The sequence below is a fragment of the Oryx dammah genome, unplaced genomic scaffold (genome assembly GCF_014754425.2).
Source record: "Oryx dammah isolate SB20612 unplaced genomic scaffold, SCBI_Odam_1.1 HiC_scaffold_14, whole genome shotgun sequence".
Classification (NCBI taxonomy): Eukaryota; Metazoa; Chordata; class Mammalia; order Artiodactyla; family Bovidae; genus Oryx; species Oryx dammah.
This window is the reverse complement of record NW_024070198.1, coordinates 15,790,870-15,818,144: the sequence shown is the minus strand read 5'-3', so window position 1 is coordinate 15,818,144 and position 27,275 is coordinate 15,790,870. Positions and strand designations below refer to the sequence as shown.

The 27,275-nt window shown below is 37.7% G+C and overlaps 1 protein-coding gene across 1 annotated transcript; it reads right to left on the bottom strand.

The window, feature by feature from the left end:
* Positions 1–28: 28 nt before the first annotated feature.
* Positions 29–26,774, bottom strand: LOC120873494 (cytochrome P450 2C21-like). The gene is made up of 7 exons (XM_040254160.1): positions 26,504–26,774; positions 24,791–24,940; positions 9,682–9,842; positions 4,897–5,073; positions 3,783–3,924; positions 3,010–3,234; positions 29–51 (listed from the first exon to the last, which is right to left on the bottom strand). Exons 1-7 carry the CDS (start codon positions 26,622–26,624, stop codon positions 29–31), a joined length of 999 nt encoding a protein of 332 aa, XP_040110094.1. The 5' UTR covers positions 26,625–26,774.
* Positions 26,775–27,275: the final 501 nt, after the last annotated feature.

The following is a 27,275-nucleotide window of genomic DNA, read 5'->3' as shown; positions in this document are numbered from 1 at the left end:
GCAGTATATTAATGCATATATATGCAATTTAGAAAGGTGGCAACGATGATCCTGTATGCAAGACAGCAAAAAGACACAGAAGTAAAGAACAGACTGTTGGACTCTCTGGGAGAAGGCGAGGGTGGGGTCATTTGAAAGAATAGCATTGAAACATGTATGTTACCATATGTGAAATAGATCGCCAGTCCAGGTTGGATGCATGAGGCAGGGTGCTCAGGGCTGGTGCACTGGGATGACCCTGAGAGATGGGATGGGGAGCGAGGTGGGAGAGGGATTCAGGATGGGGAACACATGTACACCTATGGCTGATTCATGTCAATGTATGGCAAAAACCACTGCAATATTGAAAGTAATTAGCATCCAATTAAAATAAATAATTTTTTAAAGTTCATAGTGATAAATGCCTACATCAAGAAATAAGAAAGATCTCAAACAACAAAAAAAAACCTAACTTTATACCTCAAAGAACTATAAAAAGAATAAAAACCAAAGTTCAAATATAGTAGAAAGGAAATAACCAAGAGTGGAAAAAATAGAGAGAGACTAATAAGACAATATGAATAAGACCTGTATTTTTTTAATGATAAACAAAGTTGACAAACCTTTACATTCACCAAGAAATAATGAGGTACAACTCAAATAAACAAAATCAGAAATAAAAGAGGAAACATTAAAATTGATACCATAGAAACACAGAGGATGATGACAGATGATAATGAACAACAATACATGAACAAATTGGACAACCTGGAAAAAATAGATAAATTCTTTAAAACATGCAACCTATTAAGACAGAATCATGAAAAAACAGAAAATTTGAACACAGCAATAACCAGTAAGGAGATTGAGTTGATAGTCATAAACTCTCAACAATCAAAAAAACCCAAAGATAGTTTTGGGTTTTCCTGGTGACTCAGACAGTAAAGAATCGGCCTGCAGTGGGGGAGACCTGGGTTTGATTGGGTTGGGGAGATCCCCTGGAGGAGGGCATGGCAACACACTCCAGTATTCACGCCTGGAGAATCCCCATGGACAGAGAAGCCCAGTTGGATACAGTCCATGGAGTTACAAAGAGTCAGACAAGACTGAGCAACTAAGCACAGCACACAGATAGTTTTGATAATGAATTCTACCAAATACAACATTTAAAGATAAACGAATACCAACTCTTCCCAAACTCTTCCAAAAATTACAAGAGGAAGGAACACTTCCAAATTTATTTTGCAAGGTCAAAATTACTCTACTTTGACAACCAGAGAAGAACATTACCAAAAAATGAAAATTAAAGGTCAATAGGCTTGATAAACATAGATGCAAAAATCCTCAAAAAAATATTAGCAAACTAAATTGAAGAATACAGTAAAAGGGCCGTAGACTATGAACAAGCTGGATTCATTTCAATGATGCAAGGATGGTTCAATATGTGTAAATCAATCAATGTGATACAACTCATTAAAAAAATGAGGGATAAAAATCATATGACCATCTCAAGAGAGTCAGAAAAAGCATCTATGAATGTCAATATTAATTCATGATTTAAAAAAAAAAAGTCTGAACAAAGTGGGTATGGAGGGAACATATCTCAACCTAACACCGGCTGTATACAGCAACCCCATAGCCAATATATTCAACAGTGAAAAGGAGAAAGATTTTCCTCTAATATCAGGAATAAGACAAGGATAACCAATCTCACCACTTTTACTGAACAGAAGGGATCAGGATTTGGGGACATTTTTCTTAAAATGCAAAAAGATTGAATATGTTTAAATGCTAATGGAAAGGAGCCAGCAAGGAGAGAGAGAATACAGACAGAGAAAAAAGAAGAAATGGCTCCTGAAAAAGTGATAGGAAAGGGATCCATGAGACAGGCAGAAAGATTTACTTTAGATAAAAAGAGAGCCCTTCTTCTACAACAAAATGAAAGATAAAACAAAGGGTGTTGGTGTAGCTAAATTTGTAAACCTTGTGGACTGGAGTTGAGGGAGTTTCCTACAATGGCTCTTAGTTTCTTTGTGGAATACTAACTCACTTGGGGAGAAGTCCTCAGCGGAGAACTGGAAGGGAAGAATTCAGGGCTGAAAGCCCTTGTTGTGCTTATTGGAGCAAGCTGAGTTGGGTTAACAAGCAAGAATGTTGGATAAGACTGAGGATTCATTTAAGGTTGGTGATAATAATACCAACCTGCTGGGCTGCATAGTCTTTTTCAGGAGTCATTAGCTCAAGCACAGGCAGAAAGGCAGAAGACTGTTGCATTGGATTTTGGATAAGTAAGTGAAACAGATAGGGAGGTGACTAACTATCTGATAGATAGTCAAATGGGGGTAGCATTGTGTGAGACATATGAGAATAGAGAATACTGGTTAAGTGCTCATAATAGTAAAACACACTGGAAAATAAGGAAGTAGATAGAAGAGTGGGCTAATGAACAGGCAGAGTGTGGAGTTATCAGTGTACTGAGAACCCTGTGGAAGCCTAAGCACTACTATATTTATTAAATTGTATGAACAAACAAAAAGGAAAGGAACACGTGGTCAGAGGGTAAAATGTATGACATGACTGTGTTGTACCTGTAAACAGTTGTGTGCATGCTTAATTACCCAGCCATGTCTGACTCTTTGCGATCCCAGGGACTGTAGCCCACCAGGCTCCTCTGTCCATAGGGATTTCCCAGGCTAGAATATTAGAGTGGGTTGCCATGCCTCCTCCAGGAGATCTTCCCAATCCAAGGATAGAACCCAGGTCTTCTACACTGCAGGAAGATTCTTTATCAGCTGAACCACTTTAAGAAGGTTATCAACTATCACAGCAGTAGAATTATACAGTGCCTAACTGTCTACTAGCTTCCCCGTGGTTCAGACAGTAAAGAATCTGTTGACAATGCGGGAGATCTGGGTTCCGTCCCTGGGTTGGGAAGATCCCCTGGAGAAGGGAAAGGCTACTCACTCTAGTATAATGGCCTGGAGAATTCTATGGACTGTGTAGTCCATGGGGTCACAAAGAGTGTTTCACTTTCAAGAGTCTTGAGTATAGATGAAATACCTCTTACCTTGGGAATGAGGTATTCTCTGAACTTAACATCCTGAGTTGCTACATGGGGCAGATTGCTGGGGACAAGGTCAATGTATCTCTGGATCTCGTGCACCACAGCATCCGTGTAGGGCATGCGGCTCCTGTCCTGCATGCAGGGGCTTCGGTTTCTGCCAACCACACGGTCTATTTCTTCCTGAACTTTAGCTGGCAAGATAGGAATCAGAATCTAGTTCAAGTGATAAAGACATTTTTTATCTTCTTAATCATGGTTACATTGGAAAGTTTGTTGTCCCAAAAGGATATAACTTGAAAAGAATTTTTAATTTGTATATAACTTTTTTAGAGTGAATCTTTTTGACAAAGGACTGTGATTTTGCTGAGTCAATCTTTCATTACAAATGCATTTGAGTAGAATTATCTTTTGACAACAATATATTTATCTGGACTTAGAAGGCTTTATCAAGCAATACCCTTTTAGGGAGAGAGGAAGGCTAATGCTTTCCAGATCCTAGGATAACTCTCTTTACTACATTTGACATGATGCAGATCAACGATACTCCACCACAGAAAACAACAGTGATCTCAGCCCTTGAAACCTCTGCTGCTGATTAAATATTTCATTATGAGTTTTACTTTAATTTGAATTTAATTCATCCAATTATAGGAAGATCTACTAATGATGAATTTTTCTTCTTGTACAATATCTAGGCAGATGAAGAATGTTTCATCCTGTCCACCATCTCTGATCCTACCTGTGACCTCTGGGTGCTTCAGCAGAAGCAGGAGCCCATATCTCAGAGTAAGGCTCGTTGTCTCTGTTCCAGCACTAAATACGTCCCATACAGTGGTGATCAAGTTGTCCATGGTAAATTCAGAATGTTTATTGTGTTTTTCCTGGCAATGATGTATTAGGATTACTTGACAAATAAAAGAACCTTATAAATAACCTAAAATAATTCCATATGACATCATAATTTTTTTAAAAATTACTCATTTGACAAATTAAGCCAAACATTAGAGAGTGTTATAGATGAAGGTAAAGTTAGATGAGTTGTTAGAATTACTTGAATTAAAACAGAGTTAAACTTCCAAGTCCTTTCTGATTCTTTACTTTTGATAACTCACTAAAGCAAATCAGTTCTTCAGTAATTTCTAACTTGTCTCTTATCAAGTCATCACTGCTACTCACTGTCAATTCAAGCATCTATTGTTTATTTCATCATATCTGAAGTTCTTACTCAAGTATTCAGAATCACCTACCCTCAAACTGCAACACTATTCCCCAAATCATCAGTCATTACACCCATGACAGTTTCTCAGTTACAATCAAGATAATCTCTAAAAATTCCACACACTTCATCACTGCACTTATCCTTCCCTGAACCAATTTTGTCATCTCTGCTAATCTAAGCCAGAGTTTTCTCAAAATCTACCTCAGCTGTTTCCTACTATCTTTCCAACAGTAAGCCTTTCATGATTCTCACCAATTCCTGCTTTCTCTCATTTGTTACATCATCCATTCATGGAATTTATATGATGATAAAGAATATGCTGTCTATCAATAATCTTGGATGTGCCTATTTGTCTGTGTGTGAGTGCTTCAACTTGTCCCCAAATAAAGAACCAGCTTTAACATGGTAAATATGAAAACTTCCAAATAATTTTTAGTGACAATTCATAAATATCTCAAGACATCCATAATGGTTTGCACAAGCAATATTCATTCTTGTATGTGCAAGCAGTGAACACATCTTTAAGAAGGAGCATTTGTTCTAATAAACCAGTTTCACTGAGAAACAAAGCTATTCCATGTGTCACATCACTCCACTCACAAAGATGAAGTAGCAAATCTGGGTTCCATTTTACCTTTTCCATTTTAATCAGAAAGTAATCAATAAAATCTTGAGGGTTATTGAGGTCCAGGGATTCTTGGTGTTTCTTTATTTCCTCCAAAATAAACTTTCTTTGCTCAGTCATGTTTTTAAATATTGTATTGTGACTTCCTGGGAAATAACGTAGTAAAGAGGGGAAAGCATTGAAGAGCTGAAAGATGAAAGAATCATTCATTAATTTATTTAGCAAACTTTTACGGGCCCATATTATGGATCAAACACATTGCTATAAAATGAGTAGATTAAGATGAATAAGACATGCATCTTACACTAGAATATATTTGAGATTGAGAGGGAACTGATAAATTGGCTGGAGTAACAGCATGCACAGGTTACTAACTAATTTCAAAACCATTCATGTTGATGTATGGCAAAACCAATACAATATTGTAAAGTAATTAACCTCCAATTAAAATAAATAAATTTATATTAAAAAACATTCAAATTCACTTCTAACCATAGCTCTCTAAAGAAATTCAGGATCATACTACCATCTTTCCAAATGAGGGTACTGAGATTCAGAAAGGCTAGTCAATCGGTTTAAGACACAAAACTAGTGACAGAGGTAAAACCCAGTATTCACTCCAGTTTACCCTACATGCATGTCTACAGAGTCACCTAAAAAGTGTGCAGGGATCGCACCCTTTTTGTTATAGTTTTTATGAAAGTATAGCTGATGTGCAATATTTATTCATTTCAGGTGTACAAAATTGTGATTTGACATTTATATACATTACAAATTTTTCACCATGGTTAGTTTAGGAACCCTCTGTCGTCATACAGCTATTGAAATGTTATTGACTGTTCCTTGTGCAGTATATTATATCCCTGTGATTTTATTTTATAACTAGAAGTTCAGACTTCTTAATCTCCTTCATCTATTTCATTCATGCCCACATTCTATCCCCTCAAGTCATCACTAGTTTATTCTCTGGGTCTATGAGTCTCTGTTTTGTTTTGTTTGTTTTCATTTTTACATTCCAAATATGAAGTAAATCACATGGTATTTGTCTTTCTCTGCCTGACATTTTCCCTTTAGCATAATATCTTCTAGGCCCATCCATACTGTCATAAACAGCACTATTCAATCTGTTATGTGGCTGAATAAATTTCCATTGTATATGTACAAACCATATTTTCTTATCCATTCATTCTTTAATAGATACTAAGGTTGCTTCTATATCTTGACTATTGTAAACAAAGGTACAGTGAACATAGGAGTACATATACATTTTCAAATTATTGTTTTTATTTCCTTTGGATAAATACCCAGGACTGGAATTGCTGACTTGTACATTAGTTCTAGTTTTAATTTTTTGACGAGCTTGCATATTGTTTTCCATAGTGCCTGCATCAATTTACATTCCCATCAACAGTTCATGAGGGTTCCTTTTTCTCCACATTCTCCCCAATACTTGTTATTTCTTTTTGACAAGAGCTATTCTGACTGGTATGAGGTCATATCTCATTGTGGTTTTGATCTGCATTTCCCTGATTACTTGTGATGCTGAATATATTTTCATATGCTTATTGGACATCTATATATCCTCTTTGGAAAAAATGTTTATTCAAGTCCTCTAGACACTTTTATTTATTTTGAGTTTGCTTTTCTGTTTTGATTTTGAATTGCATGTGTTCTGTGTGAATTTTTTATATTAATCCTTTGTCAGAAATATTGTTTGGAAATGTATTTTCCCATTTAATAGGTAACTGTTTTTTGTTCCACTGGCATCCTTGTCTTTTTGCTGATCTTAAAAAATGTTTTCAGATTTTCACTGTTGAGTATGATGTTAGCTATGGGCTTGTCATTATGGCCTTTATTACATTTTGAGGTGTATTCCTTCAATACTCACTCATGAAGAGCTTTTGTCATAAACGGATGTTGAATTTTTTTAAGTATTTTTAAACATAATTTGCGATCATAAATTTTTTCTTTCATTTTGTAATTTAATATATCAGATTGAATGATTTGCAGATATGGAACCACTCTTGCATCGCTGGGATAAATTTAACTTAATCGTGGTTTGGGCTTTCCTGATAGCTCAGCTGGTAAAGAATATGCCTGCAATGCAGGAGACCCTTGTTCAATTCCTGGGTCAGGAAGATCCACTGGAGAAGAGGTAGGCTACCCACTCCAGTATTCTTGGGCTTCCCTTGTGGCTCAGCTGGTAAAGAACCCACCTGCAATGCAGGAGACCTGGGTTTGATCCCTGGGTTGGGAAGATCCCCTGGAGAAGGGAATGGCCACTCTGGTATTCTAGCCTAGAAAATTCCATGGACTGTATAGTCCATGGGGGTTGCAAAGAGTCAGACACAACTCAGCAACTTTCACTTCACAATCATTTGGTTTATGACCCTTTTAATGTATTGATGAATTCTGTTTGCAAATATTTTATTGAGAATTTTTGAGGAAGTGTTCCTTTCTCTTCAATTTTTTTGCAAAAGTTTGAGAAAGATATGTATTAACTCATCTCTAAATTTTTAATAGAATTGACCTGTGAGGCTATCTGGTCCTATATTTTCAATGATGAAAGTGTTTAGATGATTATTTCAATTTGATTACTAATGATCAGTTTGATTAGATTTTCTGTTTCTTCCTGATTTAGTCTTGGTATGTTATGTGTTTCTGTGAATGCACACATTTTTTCTAGGTATCCAGTTCACTGGTATGTAATTGTTCATAGTGGTGATCATGATCCTTTGAAGTGTTGTGATATCAGTTGTAATACTTTTCTCTTTCATTTCTGATTTTATCTATTTGGGTTGTCTCTCTTTTTATCTTGATGAGTCTGGCTAAGGTTTATCAATTTTTACTTATCTTTGCAAGAACCAGCTTTTAGTTTCATTGATCTTTTCTATTGTCTACAATTAATGTTTCATTTATTTAATCTCTGACCTTTATTATTTCCTTCCTTCTACTAACGTTGGGCATTGTTTGTTCTTCTTTTCTAGTTATTTTATGTGTAAAGTCAGATTGCTTTTTGAGTTTTTTTTTTTGGTTTCCTGGGGTGATAGGGCTGTTTGCTACAAAACTCCCTCTTAGAACTGTTTTTGTTTGTCACAAAGATTTTTAAATGTTCTATTTCTCATTTCAATTATCTCAAAATATTTTCATTTCCTCTTTGATTTATTTATTGACCTATTATCCAATCCTTTATATTTTTCCCAGTTATTTTTTTCTTGTGATTGATTTCTAGTTTCACACAGTTGTGGTTAGAAGAGATGCTTGATATGATTTCAATTTCTTGATTTTATTGACATAATTAATTTGTTTGTGACATAACACAATCTATCCTGGAGAATGTTTCATGTACACTTGAACAGAATGTGTATTTGACTGCATCTGGATGGAATGTTCTGTATAAATCTGATCTAATGTGTTGCTTAACACCAATTTTTCTTTATTAAGTTTAGATCTGCATGATTTATTTATTGGTGCAAATGGTGTGTTAAAGTCTCATACCATTATTATATTATGATCAACAATTCCCTTTATGTCTATTAATATTCACACCCTTTTTTAGTAATGAATAAACTCACCAGCAATATTAAGTTAATCCCTAAACTATGTAGCTTATTTTTATTTAGGCATTTTATACCCTGAGAAATATACATGTTAAATCTTTTCAGTCATATTCAACTTTTTGTGACCCTATGGACTGTGGGTTGCCATGCCCTCTTCCAGGAGATCTTCCTCACTCAGGGAATGGAACCTGTATCTCTTACACCTCCTACATTGGCAGATGCCTTTTTTGCTACTAGCACCACCTGGAAAGCCCTGAGAAATATACATGTTGCCCTTATTCACCTGGCTACTTCTAATCCTAAAGGTTATTGGCTCCTTTTTAAGTAGTACCTTCATGACTTAATACCTTTGCTAGACACTGAAGAAATTTATTAAGGCTGGTAGCTTGTATCAAACTAGCTAGAGAATTGAGAAATCTAGCTTCTAAGACCGGAGAAGGCAATGGCACTCAACTCCAGTACTCATGCCTGGAAAATCCATGGATGGAAGAGCCTGGTAGGCTGCAGTCCATGAGGTCGCTAAGAGTCGGACATGACTGAGCGACTTCAAGTTCAATTTTCACTTTCATGCATTGGACAAGGAAATGGCAGCCCACTCCAGTGTTCTTGCCTAGAGAATCTCAGGGATGGAGGAGCCTGGTGGGCTGCCATCTATGGGGTCGCACAGAGTAGGACACGACTGAAGTGACTTAGCAGCAGCAGCAGCACCTTCTAAGTCTAGCTCATTCTTTTTCATGGTTAGGCTACTTTGGAAAATACATTTAATATCTCTGGGTGAATTTTTATGTTGCAAAAAAATGGGGAATAGGATATTTGTCCTCTATGATCCTTCCCAAATGGAAAACATCATAACCTTACATCCTGCATAGAATTTTAGTTATAAAGGATGTACCACATATGTTATTAACTTTTCCTGACATGTACTATCATAAAAAACACATTTTCTATACCACTCTCTTTATCTATAGATATATAAATCAGGGGGTTAAAAAGGTTTCTGAGAAAAATATTTTGCTATAATTGATACACTACAATATTATATTTTTCTTTTTATTACTATATTTCACATTTTAAAACTCAATTCATTAGCTAAATTGAATTGAACTCACTAATCAGTTACAGGTGATAGTCTGAGTAACATTATCCATTTTGATAGAACACAAAGGGATGTGGAAGGATGAGCAATCAATTAGCTAGAAAATTGTTTCCCATTTAAAGAGAATCTTGACCTTACCTCTATCCAGGGGGTGCTTACAAGCATTGCATTTTCATTAAAATATTTTATCAAGGTTAGCAATTTCTCATCCCTGTACTCAAAACGATTCCGGAAAACAATGGAGCAGATCACATTGCAGGGAGCACAGCTCAGAAGTAAAGTAGGATCACAAGGAGATCCTAAAAAGTCAATATAAATGTTAGAAAATACTCTAGTGTAAATCTTACATTTACTGTTTAAAGTAAGTAAGAAGGGTTGAATTTCAAGATTTTTTTTTAAATTATAGGAACAACCTGGACATGCAATCATCACTATTCAACATGCCTAAAATAAAATTTATTGTTTTCCCAAGCAAAATTATCTAATCCAGTGTGATTTACTTATTTTCCCTCCAAGTGTTCTCCTATTTATGTCATTCTCCAAATAACAGCCACAAGGTAATTCACAAGAAAAAGGTTATTTTAAAATGTCTTTAACGTTGCCAGATTTAGCCCTCACTGTCGATACTTCTTCATCATGCCTACAGGAAACAGCAATATCATAATAAAATCAAGAGACTGGGGAGACTTGAAATAATATTTCAAAAATGCAGTTGAAAAAATTGGACTGGTCAGAATGGTCGTCATCAAAAAATCCACAAACAATAAATACTGGAGAGGATGTGGAGAAAAGGGAACCCTCCTGCACAGTCGGTAGGAATGTAAACTGATACAGCCTCTATGGAAGACAGTATGGAGATTCCTTTAAAAACTAGGAATAAAACTGCCATATGACCCATCAATCCCACTACTAGGCATTACACTGAGGAAGCCAAAATTGAAAAGACACATGTACCCCAATGTTCACTGAAGCATTATTTGCAATAGCTAGAACATGAAAGCAACCTAGACGTCCAAAACAGATGAATGGATAAAGAAGCTGTGGTACATATATACAATGAATATTACTCAGGCATAAAAAGGAATGCATTTGAGTCAGTTCTAATGAGGTGGACAAACCTAGAGCCTATTAGACAGAGTGGAATAAGTCAGAAAGAGAAAAGCAACTCTTGTATATTAACTCATAAATATGGTATCTAGAAAGACAGTACTGATGAAACTATTTTCAGGGTAGAAATGGATGCAGACATAGAGAACAGACTTACGGACACAGGTGGGTGGGAGGAAGGAGAAAGTGGGATGAATGGAGAGAGTGGCATGGAAACATAGACACTAACATATGTAAAATAGATACCAAAGGGAATTTGCTGTATGAATCAGGAACCTCAAGCCAGGGTGACAACCTAGAGGGATAGAAAGGCTTGGGAGGTAGAAGGGAAGTTCAAGAGGGAGAGGACATATGTATACCCATGACTGACTCATGTTGATGTATGGCAGAAACCAACACAATGTTGTAAAACAATTATCTTTCAATTAAAAAGAAATAATTTTTTTAAAAAAAAGAAAAAAATTGGAGCATGCTTTTTCTGTAGAAGAAAAGAACAGTGACAGAAATTGGAGTTACATTCAAATATTTTAAAAATATATTATAGTATTAGAAACAGGCTTCCCAACCAAAATAAAGAATATGACTAGTTTTATTCCTGTTTGATAACAATTTGTAAGCCTCGTCTTTTCTTCTTCTACTGACATCTAGACTAGCTGACTTTAAAGAAAGCTCAAGTGATACTTCTTTGCAACAAGAACAACATTTAAAGAACATAGGGTCTGTTTTTTCACTGAGAACCTTCAACCCCAATCTATCCCCAAAAGACCATAAAAATCTCAAGGCTGCATCCTTTCTCTGCTCCCTCAAGCCATTTTTGGATCTGGTTTCTAGCCACCTGCCCTCCACAGAAAGCCTCATTACATGTGTAATAGACCTTTTCATATCCTATTGAGATGTGTGTATCATTACCAATCTTAACATCTAAACTAAATTTTTGATGGGAGGTCCACCCTGCCTCTGCCTGGTTACTACCACAACACTATACTCCAAAAAGAAAAAGCCTATCATGGATTAAAAAGTAGAAGTTACAAGGAAAAAGGTTATGCCCAACATTTAAAATAAACTTCCAACAGTCAGTTAACCAGTAACAAACTCAGTTCAGTTCAGTCGATCATTCATGTCTGACTCTTTGCAATCCCACGGACAGCAGCACACTGGGCTTTGCTGTCCATCACCAACTTCTGGAGCTTGCTCAAACTCATGTCCATCAAGTCGGTGATGCCATCCAATCATCTCATCTTCTGTCATCCCCTTCTACTCCTGCCTTCAATCCTTCCCAGCATCAGAGTATTTTTCCAGTAAGTCAGTTCTTCCCATCAGGTAGTCAAAGTAATGGAGTTTCAGCTTTAGCATCAGTCTCTTCAATGAATATTCAGGACTGATTTCCTTGGGATTGACTGGTTGGATCTCCTTGCAGTACAAGGGAATCTCAAGAGTGTTCTCCAATACCACAGTTCAAAAGCATATATTCTTCAGCACTCAGCTTTCTTTATAATCCAACTCTCACATCCATACGTGACTGCTGGAAAAACCACAGGTTTAACTAGATGGACCTTTGTTGGCAAAGTCATGTCTCTACTTTTTAATATGCTGTCTAGGTTGGTCATAGCTTTTCTTCCAAGGAGCAAGCACCTCTTAATTTCATGGCTGCAGTCACCATCTGTAGTGATTTTGGAGCCCAAAAAAGTTTCTATTGTTTCCCAGTCTACTTGCCATGAGGTGATGGGACTGGATGCCATGATCTTAGTTTTCTGAATGTTCAGTTTTAAGCCAATATTTTCATAACTTTTTCACTCTCCTCTTTCACTTTCATCAAGAGGCTCTTTAGTTTTTATTCACTTTATGCTGTAAGGATGGTGTCATCTGTGTATTTGTGGAGAAGGAAATGGCAACCCACTCCAGTACTCTTGCCTGGAGAATCCCAGGGACGGGGGAGCCTGGTGACCTACAGTCCACAAGGTCGTGAAGAGTCGGACATAACTGAGTGACTTCACTTTCATTTTTCACTTTCATGCATTGGAGAAGGAAATGGCAGCCCACTCCAGTGTTCTTGCCTGGAGAATCCCAGGGATGGGGGAGCCTGGTGGGCTGCCGTCTATGGGGTCGCACAGAGTCGGACACGACTGAAGTGACTTAGCTGCAGCAGCAGTAGCAGCATATGTGTATTTGAGTTTATTGATATTTTCCCAGCAATCTTGATTCCAGCTTGAGCTTCATCCAGCCCAGCAATTCATATGATGTACTCTGTATATAAGTTAACTAAGCAGGGTGACAATACACAGCCTCAATGTACTCCTTTCCTAATTTGGAACCAGTCTGTTGTTCCACGTCTGGTTCTAACTGTTGCTTCAGACCTGCCTACAGATTTCTCAGGAGGCAGGTCAGGTGGTCTGGTATTCCCATCTCTTTCAGAATTTCCACAGATTTTTGTAATGCACACAGTCAAAGGCTGTGGCATAGTCAATAAGGCAGAAGTAGATATTTTTCTGAAACTCTCTCGGTTTTTTGATGATCCACCAGATTTTGGCAATTTGATCTCTGGCAATTTCCTCTGCCTTTTCTAAATCCAGATTGAACATCTGGAAATTCACAGTTCACATGCTGTTGAAGACTGGATTTGAGAATTTTGAGCATTACTTTGCTAGCATGTGTTCAGTCCAGTTCAGTCATTCAGTCGTGTTCGACTCTTTGCGATCTCATGAACCTCCACACGCCAGGCCTCCCTGTCCATCACCAACTCCTGGAGTTCACTCAGACTCACGTCCATCGAGTCAGTGATGCCATCCAGCCATCTCATCCTCTCTTGTCCCCTTCTCCTCCTGCCTTCAATCTTTCCCAGCATCAGGGTCTTTTCAAATGAATCAGCTCCTTTCAGCTTCAACGTAAGTCCTTCCAATGAGCACCCAGAACTGATCTCCTTTAGGATGGACTGGTTGGATCTCCTTGCAGTCCAAGGGACTCTCAAGAGTCTTCTCCAGCACCACAACTCAAAAACATCAATTCTTCAGCACTCAGCTCACTTTATACCTCAACTCTCACATCCATACATGACTGCTGGAAAAACTATAGCCTTGACTAGATGGACCTTTGTTGGCAAAGTAATGTCTCTGTGATTTTATATGCTGTCTAGGTTGATCATAACTTTCTCTCCAAGGAGTAAGTGTCTTTTAATTGCATGGCAGCAATCACCACCTGCAGTGATTTTGGAGCCTCAAAAAATAAAGCCTGCCACTGTTTCCACTGTTTCCCCATCCATTTGCCATGAAGTGATGGGACCGGATGCCATGATCTTCGTTTACTGAATGTTGAGCTTTAAGCCAACTTTTTCACTCTCCTCTTTCACCTTCATTAAGATGCTCTTTAGTTCTTCTTCAATTTCTCCCATAAGGGTGGTGTCATCAGCATATCTGAGGTTATTGATATTTCTCCCGGCAATCTTGATTCCAGCTTGTGCTTCTTTCAGCCCAGCGTTTCTCTTACAGCTCTGCATGTAAGTTAAATAAGCAGGGTGACAATATACAGCCTTGATGTACTCCTATTCCTATTCGGAACCAGTCTGTTGTTCCATGTCCAGTTCTAACTGTTGCTTCCTGACCTGCATATAGGTTTCTCAAGAGGCAGGTCAGGTGGTCAGGTATTCCCATCTCCTTCAGAATTTTCCACAGTTTATTGTGATCTGTACAGTCAAAGGCTTTGGCATAGTCAATAAAGCAGAAATAGATGTTTTTCTGGAACTCTCTTGCTTTTTCGATGATCCAGTGGATGTTGGCAATTTGATCTCTGGTTTTTCTGCCGTCTCTAAAACCAGCTTGAACATCTGGAAGTTCATGGTTCACATATTGCTGAAATCTGGTTTGTAGAATTTTGAGCATTACTTTACTAGTGTGCGAGATGATTACAATTGTGTGGTAATTTGAACATTCTTTGGTATTGCCCTCCTTTGGAATTGGAATGAAAATTTCCCAGTCCTGTGGCCACTGCTGTTTTCCCAATTTGCTGACATATTGCATGCAGCACTTTCACAGCATCATCTTTCAGGATTTGAAATAGCTCAACTAGAATTCCATCACTTCCAAGAGCTTTGCTCATACACACTTACCTAGAGCCAGACATCCTGGAATGTGGTGAGATGAGTGCAATTGTGTGGTAGTTTGAGCATTGTTTGGCATTGCCTTTCTTTGGGATGGGAATGAAAAATGAACTTTTCTAGTCCTGAAGCCACTGCTGAGTTTTCCAAATTTGCTGGCATATTGAGTGCAGCACTTTCACATCTTTTAGGATTTAAAATAGATCATTTGGAATTCCCTCACCTCCACTAGCTTTGTTTGTAGTGATGCTATCTAAGGCCTTCTTGACTTCACATTCCAGGATGTCTGGCTCTAGGTGAGTGATCACACCATTGTGATTATCTCAGTCATGAAGATTTTTTGTGTGTAGTTCTGTGTATTCTTGCCACCTCTTCTTAATATCTTCTGCTTCTGTTAGGTCTATACCATTTCTGTTTTATTGTGCACATCTTTGCATGAAATATTCTGTTGCTATCTCTAATTTTCTTGAAGAGATATCTAATCTTTCCCACTCTATTTTTTCCCTCTATTTCTTTGCGTTATTCACTAAGGAACACTTTCTTATCTCTCCTTGCTATTCTTTGGAACTCTTCAGTGAAACTGGGGAACCCCATGAGTACGAGGTCTCATAGTTAGGTGAAATTGAGCAGAGTCTGGGTGATCATCAGTGAGGAAGATGAGAGAAGGCCATATTAATCATGGGGAAAATGAATCAGCTAACAATAATTTCTGTGTGAAATACAAATCAGGTGGACAAAACCACTTACAAGTAATGTGTATCAAATTTCAGTATTAATTGATTTACTAATTCCATTTCAGAAATTTTATTCTAGAAAGTAATCAGGACAGCGGTCCTAAGATGGCAGAGAATAGGATGGGGAGGCCACTTTCTTCCCCACAAATTCATCAAAAGAACATTTGAACGTTGAGTAAATTCAACAAAACAACTTCTGAATGCTGGCAGAAGACATCAGGCACCCAAAAAAGGAGCCCATTGTCTTTGAAAGGAGGTAGGAAAAAATATAAAAGATAAAAAGCAAGACAAAAGAGGTAGGGACAGAGCTCTGTCCCAGGAAGTGAGTCTTAAAAAAGAGAGGTTCCCAGACACCAGGAAACACTCTCACTGGCTAGTCTGTGGTGAGTCTTGGAACCTCACGGGTCAACATAACCAGGAGGAAAAATAAATAAATAATTAAAACCCACAGATTACGTGTGCAACATTATTTCCCGGTGGAGAAGAAATGCAGACGCCAACATCGCCACTAGCAAGCGGGGGCTGGGCAGCTAGGTGTGAGCTGCATTGCTTAGAGTAAGGACCAGGCCTGAATTGCTTGGAGTAAGGACCGGGCCTGAATGCCCCAAGGGCAATCTCAGGGAGGTAGCTTGAAATAGCAAGCCAGACTGTAGGATAGCTACCCCGCGAAAAGCCCTAACCTAAGACACCACCAGGCCTGATCACAGAACGAAGGACTGAGCAGAGCTAGCCGGCTGTGGACCGGCCCATCCCCCACCAGAGACAGGCAAGCGAGTGCAGCCAGAGGTGGAAGGGGGCAATTGAAGCCCCAGAGAGGCATTATCTACCAAACTGCAAGCAGGTTTCGGTGTTAACCAAGACTTCGTGGGATTCTGTACAATTGACATTCGCTTGAGAAGCTGTGCCGGTTGTACACCCAGAAAACCGAGTGGCAGGGACAGGGGAGGCGATAAGTCACAGCAACCACGCTTGCCAAACACCTGGTCACCTGAGCTGCTCGGACCTGGGAAGGGCTCAAAACACAGGCCCAAACAAGTCTGCGCCTTTGAGGAGTACCTGAGTACCTGAACCTGAGCAGCTTAGACCTGGGAAGTGCATACAACCCAGGGCAGGCATCAGACAGTTCCCAGCAGAGCAACCTAGAGCCTAAGCAGTGTAGACAGAGAAAGTACATGCGCCATGAGTGGGGGCAAACCCAGTGGGGCCAAGACACTGCAAGGACACATCAATGTTGTTTTCTTGCAGTGTTCCTCTTTCCCCACAGCATGACTGAACAAGTGAGCCTCAAAAAGTGTCCACCACCACCCCGTTGTGTCAGGGCAGAAATCAGACACTGAAGAGACCAGCAAACAGAAGAAGCTAAAACAGAGGGAACCACCTTGGAAGTGACAGGTGTAATAGATCAAAACGCTGTAGTTAGCACCACCTACATAGGAAGGGACCTATAGAGCTTGAGAAGTATAAGCTGGATAAAGGAACTATCTGAAAATGAACTGACCCCACACTGTCCACAACACCACCAAAGAAAGTCCTATATATATATTTTCTATTATCATTCTTTAAATTAAAAAAAAATTTTATTGTTGAGTCCTCTATTATTTGTTTAATTTCTATTTTTATAACCTACTATTACTTTGCAAAAAAAAGACCCTATTTTTTAAAGCAAACTTCATATATATATATATTTTATAATTTTTGTGACTTTGTTCTTTTTTCTTTAATATTATATTTTTGAGAATACAACCTCTACTCTAGATTTTTAATCTTTGATTTTTAGTATTTGTTATCAATTTTGTACCTTTAAGAACCCAATCTTCAGTACCCATTTTTACTTGGGAGCAAGATTACTGGCTTGACTGCCCTCTCCCTCTTTAGACTCTACTTTTTCTCTACTAGATCACCTCTATCTCCTCCCTCCCCCTTCGCTTCTCTAGCCAACTCTGTGAATCTCTTTGTGTGTTCCGGACGGTGGAAAACACTTAGGGAACTGTATACTGGCTGGATCTGTCTCTGTGTTTGATTTCCCCCTTTATTCTCCTGGCCACTTCTGTCTGCTTCCTCCCTCTTCTCTTCTCTGTATAACTCTGTGAACATCTCTGAGTGGTCCACACTGTGGGGAGCACATAAGGAAGTGATTACTGGGTAGCTTGCTCTCTCATCTTTTGATTCCCCCTCTCCTTCTCCTGGTCACCTCTATCTCTCTCCTCGCTCTTCTTTTCTCTGTGTAACTCTGTGAGCCTCTCTGGGTGTCCCTCACTGTGGAGAAACTTTTCAGCTTTAACCTAGATGTTATATCATCGGTGTAGCATAGATGGAGAAGTCTTGAGGCTACTGTAAGAATAAGACTTAAAACCAGAGGCAGTAGGCTCAAGTCAAAATCCAGAGAACTCCTGACTTTAGGGAACATTAATTGATAGGAGCTCAACAAATGCCTCCATACCTACACTGAAACCAAACACCACCAAAGGGACAACAAGTTCCAGAGCAAGACATACCATGCAAAATCTCCAGCAACACAGGAACATAGCCCTGAGCTTCAATATCTAAGCTGCCCAAAGTCACTCCAAACCCATTGACATCTCATAACTCATTACTGGACACTTCATTGCACTCCAGAGAGAAGAAATCCAGCTCCACCCACCAGAACACTGACACAAGCTTTGCTAACCAAGAAACCTTGACAAGCCACCCATCCAAACCCACCCACAGCAAGGAAACTCCACAATAAAGAGAACTCCACAAACTGCCACAATACAGAAAGGCCACCCCAAACACAGCAATATAAGCAAGATGAAGTGGCAGAGAAATACCCAGCAGGTAAAGGAACAGGATAAGTGCCCAAAAAACCATACAAAAGAGGAAGAGATAGGGAATATAACTGATAAAGAATTCCAAATAATGATAGTGAAAATAATCCAAAATCTTGAAAACAAAATGGAGTTAGAGATAAATAGCCTGGAGACAAGAATTGAGAAGATGCAAGAAAGGTTTAACAAGGACCTAGAAGAAATAAAAAAGAGTCAATCAATAATGAATAATGCAATAAATGATATCAAAAACACTCTGGAGGGAACCAACAGTAGAATAACGGAGGCAGAAGATAGGATAAGTGAAGTAGAAGATAGAATGATAGAAATAAATGAAACAGAGAGAAAAAAAAGAAATAAAGAAATGAGGACAACCTCAGAGACCTCTGGGACAATGTTAAACACCCAAACATTTGAATCATAGGAGTCCCAGAGAAGAAGACAAAAAGACAGATCATGAGAGAATACTTGAGGAAATAATAGTTGAAAACTTCCCTAAAATGGGGAAGGAAATAATCACCCAAAGTCCAAGAAACTCAAAGAGTCCCAAACAGGATAAACCCAAGGTGAAACACCCCAAGACATATATTAATCAAATTAACAAAGATCAAACATAAAGAACAAATATTAAAAGCAGCAAGGGAAAAACAACAAATAACACACAAGGGGATTCCCATAGAGATAACAGCTGATCTTTCAATAGAAACTCTTCAGGCCAGGAGGGAATGGCAGGACATACTTAGAGTGATGAAAGGAAATAACCTACAGCCCAGATTACTGTATCCAGCAAGAATCTCATTCAAATATGAAGGAGAAATCAAAAGCTTTACAGACAAGCAAAAGCTGAGAGAATTCAGCATCATCAAACCAGCTCTCCAACAAATGCTAAAAGATCTTCTCTAGACAGGAAACACAAAAAGGGTGTATAAACTCAACCCAAAACAATAAAGTAAATGGCAACAGGATCATACTTATCAATAATTACCTTAAATGTAAATGGGTTGACTGTCCCAACCAAAAAAAAAAAAAGACAAAGACTGGCTGAATGGATACAAAAACAAGACCCCTATATATGTTGTCTACAAGAGACCCACCTCAAAACAAGGGACACAGACAGACTGAAAGTGAAGGGCTGGAAAAAGATAATCCTCGCAAATAGAGACCAAAAGAAAGCAGGAGTAGCAATACTCATATCAGATAAAATAGACTTTAAATTAAAGGCTGTGAAAAGAGACAAAGAAGGACACTACATAATGATAAAAGAATCGATCCAAGAATAAGATATAACGATTATAAATATATATGCACCCAACATAGGAGCAATGCAATATGTAAGGCAAATGCTAACAAGTATGAAAGGGGAAATTAACAAGAACACAATAATAGTGGGAGACTTTAATACCCCACTCACAACTATGGATAGATCAACTAAACAGAAAATTAGCAAGCAAACAGAAATTTTAAATGATACAATAGACCAGTTAGACCTAATTCATATCTACAGGACATTTCACCCCAAAACAATGAATTTCACCTTTTTCTCAAGCGCACATGGAACCTTCTTTAGGATAGATCACAACCTGGGCCATAAACTTAGCCTTGGTAAATTCAAAAAACTTGAAATCATTCCATGCATCTTTCCTGACCATAATGCAGTCAGATTAGATCTCAATTACAGGAGAAAAATATTAAAAATTCCAAAATATGGAGGCTGAACAACTCACTGCTGAATATCCAACAAATCACAGAAGAAATCAAAATATGGATAGAAATGAATGAAAATGATAACACAACGACCCAAAACCTGTGGGACACTGTAAAAGCAGTGCTAAGGGGAAGGTTCATAGCAATACAGACATGCCTCAAGAAATAAGAAAAAGCCAAATAAATAACCTAACTCTACACATAAAGCACCTAGAAAAGGAAGAAATGAAGAACCCCAGGGTGAGTAGAAGGAAAGAAATCTTAAAAATTAGGGTAGAAATAAATGCAAAAGAAACAAAAGAGACCATAGCAAAAATCAACAAAGCCAAAAGCTGGTTCTTTGAGAGGATAAATAAAATTGACAAACCATTAGCCAGACTCGTCAAGAAACAAAGGGAGAAAAATATCAAATCAATAAAATCAGAAATGAAAATGGAGAGATCACAATAGACAGCACAGAAATACAAAGCATCATAAGAGACTACTATCCGCAATTATATGCCAATAAAATGGACAACTTGGAAGAAATGGACAAATTCTTAGTAAAGTATAACTTTCCAAAACTAAACCAGGAAGAAATAGAAAATCTTAACTGACCCATCACAAACACGGACATTGAAACTGTAATCAGAAATCTTTCAACAAAGAAAAGCCCAGGTCCAGACAGTTTCACAGCTGAATTCTACCAAAAATTTAGAGAAGAACTAACACCTATCCTACTCAACCTCTTCCAGAAAATTGCAGAGGAAGGTAAACTTCCAAACTCATTCTATGAGGCCACCATCACCCTAATACCAAACCAGACAAACATGCCACAAAAAAAAACAAAACTAGAGGCCAATATCACTGATTAACATAAATGCAAAAATCCTTAACAAAATTCTTGCAAACAGAATCCAACAACATATTAAAAAGATCATACATCATGACCAAGTTGGCTTTTGGCTAGGGATGCAAGGATTCTGTAATATCCACAAATCAATCAATGTAACACACCACATTAACAAATTGAAAGATAAAAAATCATATGATTATCTCAATAGATGCAGAAAAAGCCTTTGACAAAATTCAACATCCATTTATGATAAAAACTCTCCAGAAAGCAGGAATAGAAGGAACATACCTCAACATAATAAAATCTATATATGACAAACCCACAGCAAACATTATCTTCAATGATGAAAAATTGAAAGCATTTCCCTTAAAGTCAGGAACAAAACAAAGGTGCCCATTCTCACCACTACTATTCAACATAGTTTTGGAAGTTTTTGCCACAGCAATCAGAGCAGAAAAAGAAATAAAAGGAATCCAGATTGGAAAAGAAGAAGTAAAACTCTCACTGTTTACAGATGACATGATCCTCCAAATAGAAAATCCCAAAGACTCCACCAGAAAATCACTAGAGCTAATCAATGAATATAGTAAAGTTGCAGGATATAAATCAATGCACAGAAATCTCTTGCATTCCTATACACTAATAATGAGAAAACAGAAAGAGAAATTAAGGAAACAATTACATTCACCATTGCAATGAAAAGAATAAAATACTTAGGAATATATGTACCTAAAGAAATTAAAGACCTATATATAGAAAATTATAAAACACTGGTGAAAGAAATCAAAGAGGACTCTAATAGATGGAGAAATATACCATGTTCATGGATCAGAAGAATCAATATATGAAAATGAGTATACTACCCAAAGAAATCTATAGATTCAATGCAATCCCTATCAAGCTACTGACAGTATTTTTTGCAGAGCTACAAAGAATAATTTCACAATTTGTATGGAAATACAAAAAAAAAAACTCGAATAGCCAAAGCAATCTTGAGAAAGAAGAATGGAACTGGAGGAATCAACCAGCCTGACTTCAGGCTCTACTACAAAGCCACAGTCATCAAGACAATATGGTACTGGCACAAAGACAGAAACATAGATCAATGGAACAAAACAGAAAGCTCAGAGATAAATCCACGCACCTATGGACACCTTATCTTTGACAGGGGGCAAGAATATACAGTGGAGAAAAGACAATCTCTTTAACAAGTGGTACTGGGAAAAGTGGTCACCACTTGTAAAAAAAAAAAAAAAAGAAAGAAACTAGAACACTTTCTAATACCATACACAAAATAATCTCAAAATGGATTAAAGATCTAAATGTAAGATCAGAATCTATAAAACTCCTAGAGGAGAATATAAGCGAAACACTCTCCTGCATAAATCACAGAAAGATCCTCTATGACCCACCTTCCAGAATACTGGAAATAAATGCAAAAATAAACAAATGGGACCTAATCAAAATTAAAAGCTTCTGCACAACAAAGGAAACTATAAGCAAGATGAAAAGTCAGCCTTCAAAGAAAGCCTTCAGAATGGGAGAAAATAATAGCAAATGAAGCAACTGACAAACAACTAATCTCAAAACTATACAAGCAACTCCTGCAGCTCAACTCCAGAAAAATAAATGACCCAATCAAAAAATGGGCCAAAGACCTAAACAGACACTTATCTGAAGAAGACATACAGATGGCTAACAAACACATGAAAAGATGCTGAACATCACTCATTATCAGAGAAATGCAAATCAAGACGACAGTGAGGTACCATTTCACGCCAGTCAGAATGGCTGCTATCCAAAAGTCTACAAGCAGTAAATGCTGGAGAGGGTGTGGAGAAAAGGGAACCCTCTTACACTGTTGGTGGGAATGCAAACTAGTACAGCCACTATGTAGAATAGTGTCGAGATTCCTTAAAAAACTGGAAATAGAACTGCCTTATGACCCAGCAATCCCATTACTGGGCATATACACCAAGGAAACCAGAATTGAAAGAGACACGTGTACTCCAATATTCATAACAGCACTGTTTATAATAGCCAGGACCTGGAAGCAACCTAGATGTCCATCAGCAGACGAATGGATAAGAAAGCTGTGGTACATATACACAATGGAGTATTACCCAGCCATCAAAAGGAATACATTTGAATCCATTCTAATAAGGTGGATGAAACTGGAGCTGATTATACAGAGTGAAGTAATCCAGAAAGAAAATCACCAATACATTATAATAATGTATATATATGGAACTTAGAAAGATGGCAACGATAACCCTGTATGTGAGACAGCAAAATAGACACAGATGTATAGAACAGTCTTTTGGACTCTGTGGGAGAGGGCAAGGGTGGGATGATTTGGGAGAATGGCATTGAAACATGTATATCATCATATGTGAAATGAATCGCCAGTCCAAGTTTGATGCATGATACAGGGTCCTCGCAGCTGGTGAACTGGGATGACCCAGAGGGATTGGATGAGGAAGGAGATGGAAGGGGTGTTTCAGATGGGGAACACATATACACCCGTGGTAGATTTATGTCAATGTATGGCAAAACCAATGCAATATTTTAAAGTTAAAAAAAAAAAAACTTTAAAAAAAAGAAATATAAAGTAATCAGAAATATTCAGTGATTAATATGTTTTTTATATTATTAGCAACAAGGTGTTGAAAACAGTCTATCTGGAGAAATAAATAAAGCTTGGTTAAATAAACTATGGTACCTGCAAAATAATAGACTATTATACTATTAATAATGTTCTTGATAAAAGAACATGCAAACATATCTATTTAATATGTTAAATTTTAACATAGAGAACAATCTATTCAGATGAACCTTGTGTTCTTATCACTGCTTCTGCCAAATCTCCCACCCATTCCTAGGTAATATGCACCAAATGTCCACATGATGTTCATTGATACTCTACTTGAGAAACTTACTCAAAAGAAGAAACCAGAGTCATGCAGATATCTGTAATTGTTGCATTATTTATATCAGTAGCAGCAAAAAATGAGGGGGAGAAACCTATCTGGATGACTATATATCAGGGGTAAAAAAAAAACCCACAATACCAAGTCACAACTAAGAATATAGCATTAGTAAGTTAATACTGTTCTTTAAATCTGAAATATTGAGGTTAAAAAACCACATATGTCTTATGACTCTGATCTTGCCCCTTCCCTGTCAAATCTCCTACTCAAGCCTTTCTCTACTATTCCTTCTTCAGTCCTGCATGGGCATCCACACACGTGTACACTGAGCAGATGTGTGCTGCCGCAGCTCCCTCCCTTCACACCCAAGGAGAGCTATGATGCAGCCTTATGCACAGAGAAGGACTTGGTGCAAAATCTATACCTGACCCACTAATTTTATTTCAGTTTTATTGAGATATCACAGATAGACAAGAATGTACAAGTTTAAGGTGTAGCGCACAATGACATGACATACGTGTGTTGCAAAAAATTTGCAATACCTCTCAAGAAGCTACCTGAGAACTTAGTCTTTCAAATTATTTTCACCAAGTTACTAGCAGACTGTCAAAATTCACACTTGCTTCTTCTTGTGTGCACATATAAGCACACTTCCCAGCTCCTCTTACAGATAAGCACATTTCCCAAAACTTGTGACTGAGTTACAGCCCATGGGATATGAAAGAACTTTTGTGTGCCTGCTATACCTCACCTATTAAAAACAGTATTGCACTTTTCTTTATTCTTTCCTTCACCCCCACTACCATTCAAAGAGATGAACTCTGGGCGCCACTGGAAGGCAACCATGTGTTGAAGGCATCAAAGGGCCCTGGAAACCAGATGCTTGAAAAGGCCATTACGCCAGCAACTTCACCTCCTCCTACTGTCATGGGAGCAGAAAGTCAACTTCTGTTGTATTTGAGCCGTTACCACTCTGTAGTCTACTTGTAATAGCATTTGGTCTACCCCAGCAGTTACTGCTAATTACATAAAGAAATACCCACCATTGGTTTTCTTTAATGCTTCCACCAAACACAACGCTTCCTCTTGAATCCTGTGTTCAATAGTCCTCTTCCCCATCCCCATATTCCTCAAAACCATGAGGGAGAAACGTCGAGTTTGCTTCCATATTTCTCCATTGCTGAAAACAATTCCTATCAGGACAAAAACCAAAAACAGAGAAGAATCATCCATTGCCATGAATTCTAGCTGAGAGTCTTTAAACCAGGAAATGACAAGGACACCTAAGCCGGGATTAAAGATAGTAGTGACAGCCTCAGGAATTCCTATCGGGCCCTTCATCACCTGCCTCCTCCTCTCTTAACCCAGCTTGTATCTTACTGTCAAGACTCTTGGTTTTACATATTACTACACTCTTCTTATCCATTTGCTTCTGCAAAATTCAGAACAACCCTAAGAACCAAGTGTTTTGTTTCCATTTTACTTATGAGGATGCTGAAAATCACAGAAGCAAGATATTTACTCTTTGGTAACACAGCTAAAAATCCATAGAGTCCAAGTTATAGGTTAAGTTTTCAGGATTGATTTGTGCACTGAAAATGAACTGTAGGAGAAACAACAAAAGTCAATTAAGACAGAGATAAACAGCATTTGTGTATTGAAAGGAAGCTCATGAAAATCTATTCCTCAAGTAAGGGACATGGCCATAGCTCTTCCCATTTTGACATTTTCCTTCTATTTTCTAATCTCTTCCTTGAAATATGGATGTCTTCCCCGTGTTATACCCTGCGGGTGCATGCCACCCCTTCTCACAGCCCCACAACTAGGCTGGGTCTATGATACAAAGCATAAAGCACAAATATGCTCTGAAAAGAGGGTCATGGGGAAACACAATAATTATAAATTAGAATATTAAAGAAAATCTTTTGAAATCAAATACCTGCACTGTCATCTGTTTTACTACATTGTACCAAAAAAAGTTCAATGTCAAACTTCCAGAGCCAAGAACAAGATCAGAAGAGACTATGCTCATAGGGACCTTGTCAAATAAGACCTTAAAGAACAATGTAAAGGATGAAGTGACCCAATTCAGGCATTATTTTTGTAAGAATCCAGTGACCCACAGAGTATGGGACATTTTAAGGTCTAGCTATTAAAACACAGATGACAGACAGAGAGCAAGTATTTGATTTCAAAAGATTTTCTTTAATATTCTAATTCATATTTATTGTCTTCCCCCATGACCCTCTTTTCAGAGCATATTTGTGCTTTATGCTTTGTATTATATTCTATTGGATTAAAAAAATTGTTGTGCTTTGTTTTCTAAGAAGAATAGAAAATTGAATGCAATGTACATACTTCAAACTTTTGTTGGTTCCATGTATATATTATGCAAGCTTCCAAAACTAGTCTCTTACCAACCATGACTCAGGCCAAAAAGCAAAATATTCAATAAATAGGATAATTTATTGTCATTTTCCTCCTTTCTTTTTCTCTCTGTCTCTTTCTCATTATCTGACCTGGCCATAATTTATTAATAGAACATTAGTGATTAGAAGATTCTTTTTCACTGCACTTAATGTTTCATTCAGACTGTGTCATCTTCATAATTTTAAATGTGGATTAATGATCCATAGAAAACTGTTTAATGATGATGCTTTCATAAACTTCTCTATTACCTATAATTTCTCAATTCCTTAGCCTATTTGAATCTTTCCAACCTACTATTCCCACACACTCCTCAAATAGAAGCATACCTAATCCCTGGTTGATGTTGTCTGCCACTGGTAAACTACCTCTGCCAGAAAATTCTTCACTCTGATCAATCAGGACTTGCTTCACTGCTTCATATCCATGCAACACCACAGTGGGCTTCATGCCAAAATACAGAGTGAACACAGGGCCATAATCTTCTGCTAGCTGGAAAAGGAACAGGGGATGCAAGAACAGTGAGCATTTCAAAACTGAAAATGTAGATAATGTAGGAAAATGTAGATAATGTGGCAAATATTTTTAATCTTCTTAAGATTCACCCATTATAAAAGGTTTCAATTTCTAGAACAAGTAATTAAATATGACATCACTTTACTACAATGGTAATTATCATTATATTATTAGAATACTGTTATTATTATTATCATCACCATCAATAGTTATTCTTTATTCAGCTCCTACTCTGTGACAAAGGCCATAGTATGAGTTTTATTAGTATTATTCTAGTAAGCTTTTTTCTGCCAAAACTATAATTGCTCCTTCCTTCTTATAGTGGCAATAAATGATGTTTCTTCTGTTTAAAGGAAGGTGCTCCATCTCTCGCACATGCAGACTAATAATCATCCCCTCATCATCCATTCTCCACATCTTTAGCACCAGAGACCTCTAAACCTTCAAAATACACAAGGACATAGCCACAGACATTTTCCATCTTCCCAGTGTGATGATGTAAGTAAGTTTCCACGAACTGAGATAAGCAGAAGGGATCTGCACAAATTCTACACTGGCATAAATGGGTGACAACACAGCTTTCAT